The sequence below is a fragment of the Aspergillus multicolor genome (assembly GCF_047715735.1).
Source record: "Aspergillus multicolor strain CBS 133.54 unplaced genomic scaffold BDW74scaffold_8, whole genome shotgun sequence".
Classification (NCBI taxonomy): domain Eukaryota; kingdom Fungi; phylum Ascomycota; class Eurotiomycetes; order Eurotiales; family Aspergillaceae; genus Aspergillus; species Aspergillus multicolor.
In genome coordinates this window covers 786,873-801,915 of record NW_027395959.1, presented here as the reverse complement: position 1 = coordinate 801,915, position 15,043 = coordinate 786,873, and the positions used below count along the sequence as shown (strand labels likewise).

At 52.0% G+C, this 15,043-nt stretch overlaps 8 protein-coding genes across 8 annotated transcripts; 5 read left to right on the top strand and 3 right to left on the bottom strand.

Annotated features, from left to right (window-relative positions):
* Positions 1–215: 215 nt before the first annotated feature.
* Positions 216–2,467, top strand: BDW74DRAFT_167244 (phosphoribomutase PRM15; the record flags this gene model as incomplete). The annotated part of the gene is made up of 8 exons (XM_073726670.1): positions 216–230; positions 284–328; positions 385–463; positions 511–830; positions 949–1,188; positions 1,233–1,522; positions 1,573–2,249; positions 2,307–2,467. 8 exons carry the CDS (start codon positions 216–218, stop codon positions 2,465–2,467), a joined length of 1,827 nt encoding a protein of 608 aa, XP_073585398.1.
* Positions 2,227–3,986, top strand: BDW74DRAFT_150934 (uncharacterized protein). Its single transcript, XM_073724098.1, has 2 exons — positions 2,227–3,180; positions 3,252–3,986. The coding sequence occupies exons 1-2, from the start codon at positions 2,852–2,854 to the stop codon at positions 3,931–3,933; spliced, it is 1,011 nt and encodes a 336-aa protein (XP_073585397.1). The 5' UTR covers positions 2,227–2,851; the 3' UTR covers positions 3,934–3,986.
* On the bottom strand, positions 3,987–6,013 carry BDW74DRAFT_150933 (dihydrolipoyl dehydrogenase). The gene is made up of 4 exons (XM_073724097.1): positions 5,752–6,013; positions 5,577–5,656; positions 5,027–5,509; positions 3,987–4,973 (listed from the first exon to the last, which is right to left on the bottom strand). The coding sequence occupies exons 1-4, from the start codon at positions 5,882–5,884 to the stop codon at positions 4,134–4,136; spliced, it is 1,536 nt and encodes a 511-aa protein (XP_073585396.1). The 5' UTR covers positions 5,885–6,013; the 3' UTR covers positions 3,987–4,133.
* Positions 6,014–6,724: 711 nt separating this feature from the next.
* BDW74DRAFT_150932 (uncharacterized protein) lies at positions 6,725–7,720 on the bottom strand. The gene has a single exon (XM_073724096.1). The coding sequence runs from the start codon at positions 7,269–7,271 to the stop codon at positions 6,783–6,785; it is 489 nt and encodes a 162-aa protein (XP_073585395.1). The 5' UTR covers positions 7,272–7,720; the 3' UTR covers positions 6,725–6,782.
* A 689-nt stretch (positions 7,721–8,409) lies between these two features.
* Positions 8,410–10,616, top strand: BDW74DRAFT_136383 (putative MFS monosaccharide transporter). Its single transcript, XM_073722406.1, has 6 exons — positions 8,410–8,993; positions 9,045–9,198; positions 9,248–9,639; positions 9,690–9,772; positions 9,820–10,146; positions 10,205–10,616. Exons 1-6 carry the CDS (start codon positions 8,597–8,599, stop codon positions 10,508–10,510), a joined length of 1,659 nt encoding a protein of 552 aa, XP_073585394.1. The 5' UTR covers positions 8,410–8,596; the 3' UTR covers positions 10,511–10,616.
* A 262-nt stretch (positions 10,617–10,878) lies between these two features.
* Positions 10,879–12,078, top strand: BDW74DRAFT_150929 (translocon subunit SSS1). Its single transcript, XM_073724095.1, has 3 exons — positions 10,879–11,118; positions 11,206–11,292; positions 11,370–12,078. The coding sequence occupies exons 1-3, from the start codon at positions 11,034–11,036 to the stop codon at positions 11,408–11,410; spliced, it is 213 nt and encodes a 70-aa protein (XP_073585393.1). The 5' UTR covers positions 10,879–11,033; the 3' UTR covers positions 11,411–12,078.
* Positions 12,079–12,101: 23 nt separating this feature from the next.
* On the bottom strand, positions 12,102–13,348 carry BDW74DRAFT_150928 (NmrA-like family protein). The gene has a single exon (XM_073724094.1). The coding sequence runs from the start codon at positions 13,223–13,225 to the stop codon at positions 12,218–12,220; it is 1,008 nt and encodes a 335-aa protein (XP_073585392.1). The 5' UTR covers positions 13,226–13,348; the 3' UTR covers positions 12,102–12,217.
* Positions 13,349–14,085: 737 nt separating this feature from the next.
* On the top strand, positions 14,086–14,998 carry BDW74DRAFT_150927 (uncharacterized protein). Its single transcript, XM_073724093.1, has one exon. It carries the CDS (start codon positions 14,437–14,439, stop codon positions 14,869–14,871), a length of 435 nt encoding a protein of 144 aa, XP_073585391.1. The 5' UTR covers positions 14,086–14,436; the 3' UTR covers positions 14,872–14,998.
* The last annotated feature ends 45 nt before the right edge of the window (positions 14,999–15,043 follow it).

Here is a 15,043-nt window from a genome sequence, read left to right as displayed (position 1 = left end):
GGCTAGAAGGAACGGACTAAGCGGGGAGAGACTGAAACAACGTGCGGTCGAGGATCAGACGACGATCCATCCTCCATCATTCCACTCTTCCTCCCACCTTGCCGCAACAAGTCATACAGAGCTCCATCTCCTTTTTAGCGTCCTTGGTCCTTGCCTCCTCTTCTCCTTCCTTCGTTTCGAACCGTTCTCTCATCATACGATAGATCGGATCCATCATGGCTGCCCTGGAGGTAAACTAAAACCTGCCGATCCAGCATTCCTAGGCCTCGGTCTGACTCTGTAGGATTCGCTCTCCCCGCTGATTGAGAAATGGCTGGAGTGGGACCAGGTTCGCACACATTTCCCGTATGCCCAACTATTTGACCGTCAACTAATATCGGCCAGGATTCCACTACCCGCTCGGAAATCGAGCAGCTGCGGGATTCCAGGCAGGCCGCTGAGCTGGAAAAACGCCTGCGGAAGCGTGCGCATCGCTCAGCCATTAACCGAGCTCTCGCTAATATGGACTAGGCATCCAGTTTGGCACAGCCGGCCTCCGCGGCCGTATGGCTGCTGGGTTCTCGTGCATGAATTCTCTGACAGTGATCCAGGCATCGCAAGGCTTGGCCAAGTACTTGCGGGAGAATCATGGCGACCTTGTACATCGTGGTGTGATCATTGGTCATGATGCCCGCCACAACTCGGCCAGGTTCGCGGTCCTCGCTGCGAATGCTTTCATCGCACAGGAGATTCCGGTCTGGTTCTATACGGGACCTGCCGTTACCCCAGCCGTACCTTTCGGCGTGACCGACATGCGTGCCCTTGCAGGTGTCATGGTCACAGCGAGTCATGTAAGTAAATCTATCATTGGTATCTGAGCTCGAGGCTAACAATACAATAGAACCCAGCGCAAGATAATGGTGAGAAATTTAAAGACTATCATTGTTTCTCTACTAACATTCCTCTCAGGCTACAAAGTGTCTGGTTTCTCGCTCCAGCGTATCATTTCCAACTCTAACATCGTCCAGGTACTTCAAGAACGGTTGTCAGATCAACTCCCCCATGGACAGGGAGATCTCTGAGTCTATTAAACGGAATCTTGAGCCATGGACCAATGCCTGGACCGATTCGCCAACCGGCAAATACTTCAACCCCAAGATTTACGAAGAGATGCTGCCACGTTATACCACTCGAGTTTGGCACTATTCTGTACGAACTCGGTCTTTCTGTCGAGGACCAGCTAACAGCTTTAGAAATCCACCGTCCAAAACTGGAAGTATCCAAAACCATTTGTATACACCCCTTTGCACGGTGTTGGAGGACTGGTGCTCCCGGCCCTGTGCCGCTCACTGGGCATCACGGATTTCACCACAGTAAAGGAGCAAATAGAACCTGATCCCGACTTCCCAACCTTGCCATTCCCCAACCCTGAGGAGAATGGAGCACTGGACCTGGCGGTGGAAACGGCAGACCGGGAAGGTAAAACTCTCATCATCGCTAACGATCCAGACGCCGATCGATTTGCTGCTGCTGAGAAAGTCGAGTACGTAAACAATAATAATGACACTCTCGAATACAAACTAACGTTAGCAGCGGGAAATGGTTCTTCTTCACTGGTAACCAAATGGGAGCTTTACTGGCGTCTCACACCTTCGACTCGCTTGAGAACATTGACACGGACACACGGGTTGCTGTTCTGAATTCCGCCGTTTCCTCGACCATGCTTGAGAAAATGGCTAAGGCTAGGGGAATCTACTTCGAGGAGTCTCTCACAGGCTTCAAATGGATGGGAAATACGTCGCGCAAACTGGAGGAGTCTGGATACTACGTTACCTTTGCCTTCGAGGAGGCTCTTGGCTACATGTTCCCGGAGGTTTGCTATGATAAGGATGGGATTACAGCGGCCATGATTTTCCTATCGGCCCAAGCTAGATGGGCCACGCAAGGTCTCACTCCGTACAGCAAACTCCAACAGCTATTCGCCGAATTCGGGCACCACGAGACCCTAAACAATTACTTCCGGTCGCCCAACCCAGAAACAAGCATGGCGCTATTCGACGCCATCAGGGCCGGTCAATTTAAATCAGAACAGAAGTTAGGATCCTTCAAGATTCTTCGATGGCGAGACATGACAGAAGGCTACGACTCCGGCACTGAGGACAAGAAGCCACGACTTCCCGCCGATAAGAGCAGTCAGATGCTGACGCTGTGGCTTGACCGGGACGTGCGGTTCACAATTCGCGCATCAGGCACCGAGGCTAAAGTCAAATGTAAGTTCCTCTATGGGCCACATCCAGCAAGGATTAGTGCTAATGTCACATCTGCAGACTACATTGAGAGCTGTGGCTCCTCTCGCGAACAAGCGATAGATGCTGTCTGTGACACCCTCCGGGCAGTCATCAAAGAATGGATCGAGCCATACGCCCCGTTGTTGACCTACAGCAAAAAGCTTCCCACATCTTCTGGCCATATTTTCCAGCTTGAGTAAAACTTCATTCAGGAGGTAACTTGAGGGAACATTATATACGTCACCTTTTAGCCGACATGGCTCCAGCAACCATGTTATATTGAACAGAGTTCGAGGGCCGTTTACGGCCCCTTTCATCTAGCAAAGGCTACATCACGGAAGCCTACATAGACTCATTTGCCCGACTGGCACAATCAAGGATATACCCAGGACAATTCAGCAAACTACATCCATATGTCGCACAACATAAACAGTAAGAAAGATGCAGGCTTTAGCAACCAGCCAAGCCCATCTGCAGCGAAACAATATACCTCAGTAAACAGTGCATAAAATCCCGCTCTGCTCCCCTCCAGCCCACAACCCTCCTTCGTTAACTTTACAATTATCCAGTCTATTTGAAGTCTTATGGCAATCCACTATCCCTGCTGGTACACATACAGAAACCGCAGCCAAAGTTCCGAACGGCGCGAGCTCAACATCAACAGATACCCAACACCCTCTCGCCGTCTGCTTCTCCCAGGCGCAGAGCCAGAAGCAGAAGCAGAGGTTGGAGTTGAAGTTGAAGACACGGACACAGATACAGACAGCACCATCTCTATCCCGAGGCCATCAACTCCGCGTCCACCATCACCAACCCCAGCGCATTTCCAATTCCACATGTGTCCATCTAGCCCCAGCCGCAGTCGCAGTCGCAACCGGTGCCAATGCCAGCGCCCAAAACAGGTCGAGTATACGTATGTACCACTACTCTACCTAGCATTGGTGTTGATAAATATACTTATACTAACCGCACTCTACACATCAGATGGTCCAGCAACGACCACAGAACCGAGGATCCACAAACATCCACTCATCCTCATCCTCAATCCTACGCTTACGCCCAAGCCCACGACTACGGGCACGCCCGCGCCTACGCCTACGCTCACGTCCAGAGCCGCGCGCAGCTTGAACCCAATTCCAGCCCCTGCTCTGCCTCCGCTTTGCGCTCGCACGATCCCTACAAATGCATCAAATCCTCGGCTGTCGAACGCGATGAGTGCGCATGCCAGATCCAGATCCAGGTGGACTGCCAGTGCCAAATGGCGAGCCAGAGCGAGAGCAAACGTGGCGCTCGGCACGATGATATGCCGGAGATGAAATCCTACGCGGCTGCGATGACAGGACCTGGAGGGCGGACGTATGCACATGCTATGGCGTATGATGACTTTGATTATCCCCGCTCAGAGGGGTGTGGAGGGAAGTGTTGCCGAAAGAAGAGTCGCAGTCGTGACCGTGCACGTGCGCAAGAGTTTGCGCAAGAGCAGAAGATTCAATGTGTTTGTTGTGTTTCTGTTGCTCCAGTCCAGAAGCGCCAGGAAGAGTGCGGATGTGGAGGGGGGAGTAGAAAATTGAATCGACCTCGGCATCGGGAGGCTTATGCGTATGGGCCTCCAATGGCACCGGTCATTGTGGATAGTGCGCGGGGAGGTTGTTGTTTCTTCAGTTAGATGGGTCTGTTGTCCTTAGCAAATCAGCATACATGTTGGAGAAGAAAAGTCCAGTCTATGATCGATTTAAGCCTTTTATTCATAACTTAATACAGGACAACCAACATAGGAAATATAATGAGGTCAATGCTACACGGATGTTGCTAGCATGGCTAGACTAGAGGATACAGAATTGGCGGGATATGATGGGGAGGAGATGTTTAGAAGTGGATGGCCTTGTCGTAGGTGGCCATGGCAGCCTCCTTGAAGGCTTCGGCGAGGGTAGGGTGGGCGTGGCAGGTGCGGGCGATGTCCTCGCAGGAAGCGCCGTACTCAACGGCGAGAGTGGCCTCGGCGATCATCTCACCGGCGTTGGGGCCGATGATGTGGACACCAAGGATGCGGTCAGTCTCGGCATCAGCGATGAACTTGACCTGACCCTCAGTGTCGAGATTGGTCTTGGCGCGGGAGTTGGCGCTGAAAGGGAAGGTACCAACTCGGTACTTGACACCGGCGGCCTTGACTTCCTGCTCGTTCTGGCCAACCCAGGCGACTTCGGGGTGGGTGTACATGACACTAGGGATGACGCCGTAGTTGACGTGGCCGACACCCTTGGTGATGTACTCAATGGCGGCAACGGCCTCCTCCTCGGCCTTGTGGGCAAGCATGGGACCGAAAGTGCAGTCACCGATGACACGGATGTGGTTGACCTTGGTGCGGTACTCCTGGTCGATCACCAGGCGGCCGCGCTCATCCTTTTCAAGACCGGCGTTCTCGAGACCGAGACCCTCGGTGTATGGTCGGCGGCCGATGGCGACAAGAACGACATCAGCATCCAGAGTCTCCTCCTTGCCGCCCTTGGCCGACTCGACGGAGAGGGCGACGGTAGCACCGCTGTCGTCACCCTTGGTGACCTTGGTGCCAACCTTGAACTTGATACCCTGCTTCTGCAGGATCTTCTGGGCCTGCTTGGCGATATCGGCGTCCATACCGGGACCACCGATCTGGTTCAGGAATTCGACGACGGTAACCTCGGCTCCGAGACGGGACCAGACGGAGGCCTGAACGATTAGCAGTGAAACCAAAGATGTATTGGCGCGTCGAGAGAGCTTACCATCTCCAGACCAATGATACCACCACCAATAACAACCATCTTCTTGGGGACCTCCTTGAGAGAAAGAGCACCAGTGCTGGTGATGATTCTCTTCTCATCGATGTTCAGGCCGGGGAAAGGAGTAGCCTCACTGCCAGTAGCAATGATGATGTTCTTTCCGCGCAGAGTCTGCTCACCACCCTCGAGCAGGTTGACCTTGACGGTGTTCTCGTCAACGAGCGCACCAGTACCCTTGACGTAGTCGACGCCGTTCTTCTTGAACAGGAACTCGATACCCTTGGTCAGACCCTCCACGGAGGTGTCCTTGGCCGCCATCATCTGCGAGAGGTTCAACTTGACGTCACCGACCTCGATACCGCGCTTTTTCGTGTCATGGAGAACCTGGTGGTAGAGGTGGGAGTTGTTGAGGAGCGATTTTGAGGGAATACAGCCGACGTTGAGGCAGGTACCGCCGAGGCGGCCACGCTTCTCGATACACGCGGTCTGTCGGAAAGGAATTAATCAGCAATTATCCCAACGGGGCTGATCAAGGGAACAATTCAGTTCGCACCTTCAGACCGGCCTGACCGGCCTTGATAGCGGCAACATATCCAGCGACACCACCACCGATGATAACAAGATCGTGTTCACCTGTCCGGAGCGCATCCCGCCGTTAGCTGTGTTCCTTCGGAAGCTCGGGCTAGCTGCCCAACAAATCTCCCTGGTGGCGGAGAGAGAAGACCTACCGGATTCTGAAGCATAGCCGCGAGTAGATCGGAGAATAGGGAAATAAGGAGCGGGAACAATGTGCGAGGGAACGGGACGAGCAGAGCGGACAGCAGCCCGCGGCGTCGTCCGGGGCAGAAGACTCCGGAACATGGTGAGAGTGCGAAAAGAAGAAATTAGAAAGTGATTAAAGAAGTCCCAAGCAAGTGATCCTCCAGGTAAACAAATGAGGAGGAGAGGGGAGGGAACGGTTGGGGCAGAGAGTCGTGATCGCGGAAAAAGGATGTTGTAGCTTGAGAGGTTTTGCCAGACTCAGCGAAAGCTGAGCCGAAAGTATCGATACCGTAATGGGATCCGCATATGTAATCAACCGGCCACTCAGCGCCGGTCTATTCGGCTCACCGGACAACTCCTCTATACTTGTTGCTGAAAGCTGTAGAGATCACAATTAGTTGAGCTCATCAAGAATTTATATAATCTACCTGGAAGTTATTGCTGCCGCTGTCTATCAGATGGAAGCTTCTATAGCATGTATTTCTCGTACATCGGTAGCCGGCCCACCGGAACTCCCCGTCAAGTGGATAAGAATAAAACCCAATCAGGGCATCTCTACAGCTTCATCGTTAAGAGGCTTGGAATGTTTGGGATTTCAACGAGATCATTCCGATCCGGCCGTCAACAGACTGGGCGATTATCACTATACACCAATGACGGTCCTTCCAGCTGCGAACCATGCATGTACTCCGCGAGTATCCGCGGGTAACGCAAAACAAATACTCCGTACAGTCGCCTGGCTATTATCGGCGTCTATGTGGGAACTGTCATCGGAATTGGGCCTAAAGATCATAAGACTGTCGACTCGCAGGGCATGCGTTGCTCTTTAGTACAGTTCGATATCCGGTTGTTACACCTATGAACCAATCGACTCCTTCGGAATTGATGTTCTCTTGTCGTACTGATATATATCTCAGGAGAAGCCAGCCATAACCCAACATACCGGGTCGCTTCAAGTGGATGACTAGCTAGAAACATTGAAGACATACTTTAGCCATCACAAAATTATCAACAATATACTACGGATGTAGTTTCTCTGCACAAGGTTTGATACAGAAAGAAAAGCGTCTGGGCAGAGTATCGAGAGCGGATATCTCAAAACACTACTATGAGGACTGCTTGACCAAGACGCAGGCATGCAGATCACCACGTCCAACACTGTTCCGTCTCTTCCCTTCCAGCGAGGACTTGTCATTACGACGCGCGAAGCCTGGTCTCGTAACGGTCTGATAATCAATGGGAAGCTATCACGGATGGACTTGCATGCTGCGGGTCGCGCACACACCCTGGATGATATTTTCAAAGCCTCAAACACGCCAGCGCAAGGGCACGCAAGCAGGCCGCGAGTGCTTGAGTCCCTCCAGGTTCTTCCGAATTGCTTTTTGCTCGTGGAGGGGCCACTATCCATCCGGGCTCGAGCTCTACCCGGAGCGACATCAAAGCCTGGAGCAGTATCCAGGCCCAGCCTGTTCAATGGCTTGCCCATGAGCGAATATTTTTGTCCAAGTGCGTCTTTTGAATATATGTCCGATTAAAGTCGGGACGCCCGGTGCGTAGTAGCATGTTTCCTATGCGGACAAGAGATCTCGGTATCCCGTATAATATGGCTAGACGGCTTGGCCTCCAGTCCCGATTATAGCCGAGCGATCGCGAGCAGTTGATCTGCTGGAAAGCTAGTGATCACCAATTTCGTCAGTCATACCGAGGATAAACACGATGACACGAAACGGCCGTGCTTGCTCCCAACCATCTCGAGAAAGGTTCCTTCAGTTGTCAGTGAGCAAAGCACCATTTGCCCCGTCGGAGTAGGTATTAAAGCTGAAGAATCGCCGAGCAAATATCCTACAAGGCACGAGTGCCCGCCCAGGACGAGTATCCAGGTACGGTTGGCATAGGAAAGAAATACGAGTTTCAGAGAAACAGCAGATGAATTGCAGGTGCAAATTCCACAAGATGGGAAATACTCACGAGGGGGTTGAGTCTCCAAAACTCGGGCTACGTAATGTGGTGGCCGGGATTTAGCCGAGTCTCTTTTAAAAGCTTGTCAGGGATGCCGAGCACCATCACTCTTGAAGACTCTCACCTCCCGCCAAGAGCATCAGCAGACATCAGGAGAGCAGAATCTACGGGCAGGTGCTGCTCCGTAGAGTTAACGTCAACTCGTATTGAAATAATATCTTGTACTATGCTTTGTCTCTCTTTCACCCCAATCGACCCCTCGCCCAGGAAGAGGAAAGTCGGAGTTATTCCGTCGATAGTCATCCAACCCCAGAAATCCCCCACGGCCCACAAAAATCCCATTCGCAAGCCATGGAGAGGTGGATTACTGGCAGTCTGGCTCTGGGCTTTGAACTCTGAACTTCTGAAATCAACCGGTCGAGGTTCACCAATCAGAATTTATCCCCTCGATGTCCCTGACCCTGCCACGGGCATTTAGCCGGATAGCCCGTGCAAAGTCACCCCAAAGACCCGTCGGATTGCCGATGATGGGCTCATCTTTCGGAGTCGCGCGGCGATAAATCCCGTCTCTCACCTCCAACCTCCAGCTTGTCGCGATCGACTGTGGGGTTTCGTCCAGTCCTCTCATCGTCACTCCCCCGGAATGTAACCTCATTCGGCGGGCCGGGGTCTCCTAGGCTTCCCCAGCCCTGATTTGGCTTGTCTATGAAGTCGTCATGCAGTTCTGGAGGCAGTATAAGTACTCGTGCAACCCCGCATACCTCCTCGTGATTTTTCTGGCCTGCGAGCTCTTTCATTGTGGTGGCTTGAGCATTCTACAGACCTTCCTTGTTGATACACCCAACGCCCAACATGAGTGACAAGATATCTTCGTGGAATGTCGTCCACAGGTTCGAGAAGCGCGGCCTTCTCATTGCTATCAACTGCGTGGCTGCTCTGTCAATCCTCTTCTTCGGATATGACCAGGGCATGATGTCCGGAGTTAACAACTCCAAGGATTACATCGACCTCATGGGCTTTGGCTATACGGAAATGAAGGACGGCCACCCTTCTCCAGTGGTGACGGATAGTTTGCTTCAAGGTGGCATTGTCAGTGTTTACTATCTTGGCACACTCTTCGGCGCACTGCTTGGTGGTTGGACTGGAGACAAGGTTGGAAGAATTAAGACGATTGCGTTTGGTTCGGTCTGGGCAACTTTCGGGGCTGCCCTACAGTGCTCGGCCCAGAATCATAGCTGGATGATCTGCGGTACGACATACCTTCTCTGTAATCTGTGCCCCTTCAAGCTGACTGTGATAGCACGGTTTATCAACGGAATCGGAACTGGAATACTCAACGCCATTGTTCCCGTATGGGCAACCGAGACCGCAGAGCATACGAGCCGTGGCCAGTTTATCGCAATTGAATTTACCTTGAACATCTTTGGTGTCGTTCTCGCATACTGGCTTGAATTGTAAGTAGCTGCAGGAGGTTGCCCTGGTTCTGTACTGACTGCTATATAGTGGCCTGTCTTTCATCGACAACGGCGCATCACCTTTCCGCTGGCGCTTTCCGATTGCGTTCCAAATAATTTTCCTGATCGTCTTGTTTGCCGTCGTTTGGTTTTTCCCAGAATCCCCGCGTTGGTTGGTCAAAGTTGGTCGGGAGCAGGAGGCTCGCTATATACTGGGTAGACTGCGTGGCAGCAGCGGCGAGGATGCTATCCGGGCCGAGGCCGAGTTCCAGGATATTCTAAGCGTCGCGGAGGCCGAAAAGTCTATGGGCCATAGCACATCTTACCTGGCCATGCTCTTCGGGTACAAGACCGGGAAGCTTCATCTGGGTCGCCGTGTTCAGCTCGTGGTATGGTTGCAGATCATGCAGGAATGGGTTGGTATTGCCGGAGTCACTGTTTGTAAGTCACCTTTGCGGAGCTTCTTAACCACAAACTGACCGATCTTGTAGATGCACCGACTATCTTCAGTATTGCCGGATTCGATTCCATGAAGAGCCAGTGGATCAGCGGTCTGAACAACGTCTTCTACATGGTATGACCCTTCCCTAGCATGGTGCATGATTTATGTTGACGGATTAGTTTGCTACTGTGATTTGCGTATTTACTCTTGACCGGATCGGCCGTCGGTGGACCTTGTACTGGGGAGCGGCAGGTCAGGGGATCGCCATGTTCCTCGCTGGAGGTTTCTCGCGCATATCGATCGACGCTCGCGACGCAGGAAACATGGCACGTGCTGAATCGTTCGGTGCTGCGGCGGCCTCTATGGTCTTCATTTTCACTGCAATCTTTGGAGCCACCTGGTTGACAACTCCCTGGATCTATCCCGCGGAAATCTACCCATTGGCCGTGCGCGCCAAGGGTAATGCCTGGGGTGTCGTAGGCTGGAGTATCGGAAATGGTTGGCTGGTGAGTGGTTACAATCATTTACACGCAAGAAGCGGACACTAATCGATGAGCTTTGCAGACTCTCCTCTGTCCTGTGATGTTCGAGTCAATTGGAGAAAAGACGCTCTATGTCTTCGCTGCCAGCAACGTGATCGCCATTCCCATGGTCTGGGCACTGTACCCTGAAAGCAACCAGCGGACGCTGGAGGACATGGACCTGCTATTCGCTGCTGATACGCCCTGGGTGTGGGATGCAGAGAAGACATTTGCCCGTCTCAAAGCTGAGAACCCGGGCTATGTTGAGACTGCAGCCAGGAAAAATAGCATTCTGGATGAGGAAGCTGCCAAGTCTGTTACTTTGACGCATCGTGAGAATGCTGTTTGATGCATTGAAAAGAGAGAGATATGCGATAGAAGTAGAGTTGAATTGTGATACCATAGCAAGAGAGTGATACCAAGCAGGGCAACTTTGCCCATGCCCTCGCCTCGAATCTTCCATCCGCATGACTATTTCTGGTGACGAGGCCAAGTCGCCTCGTGGGTAGTGAGGCCAGAAATTCACATATCCATCAATAGTTAAGGTACAAGCGAGTGCTAAGCCAGATTCTAGGAATGCCTGAAAGGAGGGCCCTGGGTGAGAGGCTCATGCGGGGAAAAGCTCGGATAAATCTCCACATCAGTCACTAGCCACACTTCTAATCTCCGATACTCCGTACGTGGCATCTCGTCGGCACATATATAATCCGCAACATTCGTTCCAGCTCCAACACCAAAAGCACAGCTGGCATTAGCATTACAACCCGCGCTATCTCCAAACTACCCAATTTGCCACTCATTTCGATATAAATTTGGTCTCCCGCTCTCTTTTCGTCCACTGCATTTAAGCCAGATCTATACACACCGTCACTATGTCCGACCAAGTCCAGGAATTGCTCAACGTCCCTCAGGAGTTCCTCCGCGATGGAATGCAGTTTATCAACCGCAGTCAGAAGCGTATGCTGAATCCCCCTTGTTTAGTATTCTTACTATGCAACCATCTGTCGCTTGATTTTCTGGGGATTGAGAGCTAACAACGTCTAGCCGACAAGCGCGAATTCATCAAGATCAGCCAGGCCGTCGGCACCGGGTTCCTGATTATGGGCTTCATTGGCTACATTGTTAAGCTGAGTATGTTCTTCGCTCCAAATGAAGCCGCCCGGTCGAACATCGGGAAGAACCGAGTACACGATGCTGACTTGCTCCAGTCCACATCCCCGTCAACAACGTCCTCGTCGGTGGCGCTTAAACTCAACCCTCGGTCGCTTTGATGCTGCGGACTGCGGAATCGAATTGAACCGTGTGCCGACCAGAATCGATACCCCGAGCATATGTACCTGAATTGGCTTATTGCGAAGGAACAAATGGAGAAAAGAGAGAAATGAACCTGATACCCACATCACACCATATCACCCCTACCACACGTGCCATATACAGCCCGACCGCACGGCAATATGGAATCCTCTATCGAACTGGGGCTAATGAGCCGTCGTGTCTTGTCTGTCGGCAGCGTGGAAGAGATCTGCGGCGCGCTTATCATTGTACTATCTGAATCAGGGTGGCGTTAATGATCTTTTTTTTTGTTGTTTCAGTGGGAAGCGCTTTTAGCTTCACCTTCAATCAGATATAATTTCACTTTTCAATCCTAACCACTTGTCTGGCAGATCAAACAGACGACGGTGTAACAACTTGGCAACTTGTCAACTACCTGCCTTTCTGCTTCTAACCTGCAGTTGCTCACTGCATACTAAGGGTCACAGCGCCCGAAAAATGCGCGAGGCTATTTCAAGTCAACCAGCATCACCGCCGAGTGGCTAATATCTCCTACGAGAACGCATCTTGGTCTAGCTGGGTAAACAAATTCTGGTGACAGTCGGTGTTATGAATACTGCTGCCACTGATACTACTGCTTACAGTAAGATAATGCCGGAGCTGATCCTGTGGCTATAGATTGATTCAACTATTCGGGTCAATTGTTTGAGTTTCTTGAACTACCTCCAGTACGATGTAGTCGTTTCAATACCCGAAACCACTGCCTTACCAACCTCTGGTCCAATTATTCCTCCAGCAGAGTCTTCAGCACATCAGCTGGCGCCCGTTCCGGCGCAGCAAGATCCAGAATCTCCCTGCTAGTCGTAGAAGCCGAGCACTTCCCTTCCCAAGCTGTCTCAGGGGCCCGCTTGATCGAGTAGATGACGTTCTTCGACTGCTTGGTAGCCGCATATTGGTACTCATAGAACGTGTCGATGAAGGAGACGTCTTTATACCTAACGTCCTGAGCAGGCGCCCCAATGTACTGCTCCACCAAGTCCACAATCTGCTTCCCATTGATGTCCTCAGGCCCATTAAGGACATATTTGGCATGATTATGCACGGATGTATCATCCTGCGCTAAAAGGTGCGCCGCAACAACACCAACTTCGTCAGGGTCGATGATCCCGACCCCCGCATCCTCCGACAGAAGCAGGCGGAGCGTGCTCTGCTTCCCATTCTTGCGATACTCCTTGATAAACTCCGCAGCAGGGCCCATCACTAACGTCGAGAAGACATTCGGCTGCAGGGACGTCCAGTGCAAGTCCGCAAATTCCGGGGAGCCAAGGAGCGCCTCGATGGCCCAGTGCTGGCGCGGATAGTAAACCGGGCAGTCTGGGCGCACGTTCGCCGCTGTTGTCGAGATGCGGACGACATACTTGACGCCCGCGTGGAGGGCATTAACATGGAACGTCGACTCCTCTGCGAACTGATTTGGTTCGTTGTGGGAGGCGATGAAGGCGCGGGTGACATTGTGCTCGCGGAGCCAGGCGGCTGTGATCTCGACCCAATTCTGCTGCAGAACTTCGACGCCGGGGAGTTTGGCGAGTTCTTGCGCTGCTGGGCTGCTGGGGGAGCGGGTTAGGGCGATGATGCGGCTTCCGCGAAGGGTGCTGCTGGATTCGAGGAGCTTTGGTAGCGTTTGCGTGACGGCCCGGCCGGTGTTGCCGGTGGCGCCGACGATGAGGATGGAGGGGGTCATTGTCCCTGGGATATGAGATGTAAGATGTTGGTTTCGTGCTGGGCTATGCATAGTGTTGGGTACTGTACTGGGTACTTATACCTGCGATTGCTGTGGTCATTTCTCATAGTAATCCATGCTGGCATTACTAAGAGTTATAAAGCCATGATGTAGACTCTATATTTTCTGGTGAAGTCAACTGGCCACCTGCCGGCATCCCACTGAACAAACTGTGACGTCTAGAAATGTTTGGGTGGTTATCAGAATGAATTGGGTGGCCCGCCGATGGGACGCCGACGGGGCCCCGGTGGGACGCCGGAGAAGTGACTTTGTAACCTCATCACTCAAGCGAAGCTCAGTAAAGCATACAATTGCGGAGCGTTTCTTTGTGAATGTCAAAGCAATGATAGCAAGGACGGAGCTGGCACCGACCGAGGTCGAGTTTCTTCGCAGCTCTCCGGACGCATTTCGGTGTCAGTATCTCGGCTGCAATGCTAGATACTCGCGCAAATCGCACCTGAACCGGCACGAGAAATCAACACATACAAAGCAGCAGATCTTTTCATGTTCCAACTGTGGGCACGGATTTCAACGGAGGTATCACCGTCTTACATGCAGGCTCTTCTTATCGTAACAAAAGCTGATAGAGACTTTGAAATTAGTGATACCCTGCGACGTCACCTTCGAAAGAAGCACAAGATAACAGAGCCTCTAAACCGCGCGCGTCGAGCCTGTATAGCCTGCCATGCAGGGAAGACTCGTTGTGAAGGAGGCATACCATGCGAGGAGTGTGTTCGCCGCAATGTTCAATGTGTTTCCCAAGAGCACGCTCCTATTTCAGAAGAGCAAGCCATTTCATTATCAATGCCGCTTTCGCCATCTACAGACCATGAAGACTTAGATTCGTATTATTGGGAGAAGAAGACTAAGTGGATTGATCGATATTTCGAGATCTTCCATCCGCGTTGGCCTTTTATCCATAGAGGGTCCTTCGATATGCGCCAGGAAAACCCGCTACTCTTACAATCAATGATGGCAATAGGCATGTGGTCATCAGGAGAACAGTCGGCGCGATCGGGGGCAGTGGAGCTTTATCAAAAGCTTGATTTTGCCCTACGAGAGCAAAGGGTAGGACAGATCACCAACCCCGTGATGTACCCGGTTTACTGACTTGGATGCTATAGCCAAGATGGGATGCCTCAGAAGTAGAGGATGCCTGCAGTGCGTGTCTCTGGCCGATTCCTACATATCAAGCCATCCTCCTACATGTTCTTCTCGGTGTCATGATGAAGGCCGGGGGCGTTATCGAACTCGACCTCAAAGCATCTATTTCCGCCACCGATTTAGAACTACTCAGGTCCCTTGTTGGAAGCTGTCGAAGACTGGGCATGTTATTTTACCCGAACATGCTTGCCAGGCATGGGGAAGCTGACCTACCCTCATTTGTCTGGGTGAGCATCGAGGAAGTCAAACGGTTCGGCATGGCCCTGTACAAGCTTTGTACGAAAGTGAGCGGCTTAGAAACAGATGGTAGCCCTCTGCTACATGCAAGAGAACTCCAATTCTCACTCCCAAGCAACGATCTCTTGTGGCATTCTGTCGGAAGACGTGACTGGGAAGTCAATGCGAAAGATGTTGTAGCAGTGTCCATGAAAGATGACCTCCAAGCAAAGTGGATTTCGAATTTTGCAGAGGTGATAGATTCTCTTGGATCATGAAATCTTCCTCTGCACAGTGTCGTCACTAGTAAAACAAGCGCTGGCTGTATTCTGTCTTCGGTAGCCTCGTGGACTGGTAAGCACTATTGCAGCTCCCTGACGTCGTGAATATCAGCGCCACGTCCCGAGAGACGCTACAATGACTCGAGGGTGAGACTGAGATCGGTCTGGA

What these genes read in the sequence shown, in the direction of transcription:
- BDW74DRAFT_150934 (XM_073724098.1), top strand. Translation starts at nt 2,852, where the DNA reads ATGGCAATCCACTATCCCTGCTGGTACACATACAGAAACCGCAGCCAA. An exon ending in CCAAAACAGGTCGAGTATAC is followed by an intron (nt 3,181 to 3,251) that starts GTATGTACCACT and finishes TCTACACATCAG; the next exon opens with ATGGTCCAGCAACGACCACA.
- BDW74DRAFT_150933 (XM_073724097.1), bottom strand. Translation starts at nt 5,884, where the DNA reads ATGTTCCGGAGTCTTCTGCCCCGGACGACGCCGCGGGCTGCTGTCCGC. An exon ending in CCGGTCAGGCCGGTCTGAAG is followed by an intron (nt 5,510 to 5,576) that starts GTGCGAACTGAA and finishes CCTTTCCGACAG; the next exon opens with ACCGCGTGTATCGAGAAGCG. An exon ending in GTATCATTGGTCTGGAGATG is followed by an intron (nt 4,974 to 5,026) that starts GTAAGCTCTCTC and finishes CTAATCGTTCAG; the next exon opens with GCCTCCGTCTGGTCCCGTCT.
- BDW74DRAFT_150932 (XM_073724096.1), bottom strand. Translation starts at nt 7,271, where the DNA reads ATGGGCAAGCCATTGAACAGGCTGGGCCTGGATACTGCTCCAGGCTTT.
- BDW74DRAFT_136383 (XM_073722406.1), top strand. Translation starts at nt 8,597, where the DNA reads ATGAGTGACAAGATATCTTCGTGGAATGTCGTCCACAGGTTCGAGAAG. An exon ending in TCATAGCTGGATGATCTGCG is followed by an intron (nt 8,994 to 9,044) that starts GTACGACATACC and finishes TGACTGTGATAG; the next exon opens with CACGGTTTATCAACGGAATC. An exon ending in TATTGCCGGAGTCACTGTTT is followed by an intron (nt 9,640 to 9,689) that starts GTAAGTCACCTT and finishes CCGATCTTGTAG; the next exon opens with ATGCACCGACTATCTTCAGT.
- BDW74DRAFT_150929 (XM_073724095.1), top strand. Translation starts at nt 11,034, where the DNA reads ATGTCCGACCAAGTCCAGGAATTGCTCAACGTCCCTCAGGAGTTCCTC. An exon ending in TATCAACCGCAGTCAGAAGC is followed by an intron (nt 11,119 to 11,205) that starts GTATGCTGAATC and finishes AACAACGTCTAG; the next exon opens with CCGACAAGCGCGAATTCATC. An exon ending in TGGCTACATTGTTAAGCTGA is followed by an intron (nt 11,293 to 11,369) that starts GTATGTTCTTCG and finishes GACTTGCTCCAG; the next exon opens with TCCACATCCCCGTCAACAAC.
- BDW74DRAFT_150928 (XM_073724094.1), bottom strand. Translation starts at nt 13,225, where the DNA reads ATGCATAGCCCAGCACGAAACCAACATCTTACATCTCATATCCCAGGG.
- BDW74DRAFT_150927 (XM_073724093.1), top strand. Translation starts at nt 14,437, where the DNA reads ATGATGAAGGCCGGGGGCGTTATCGAACTCGACCTCAAAGCATCTATT.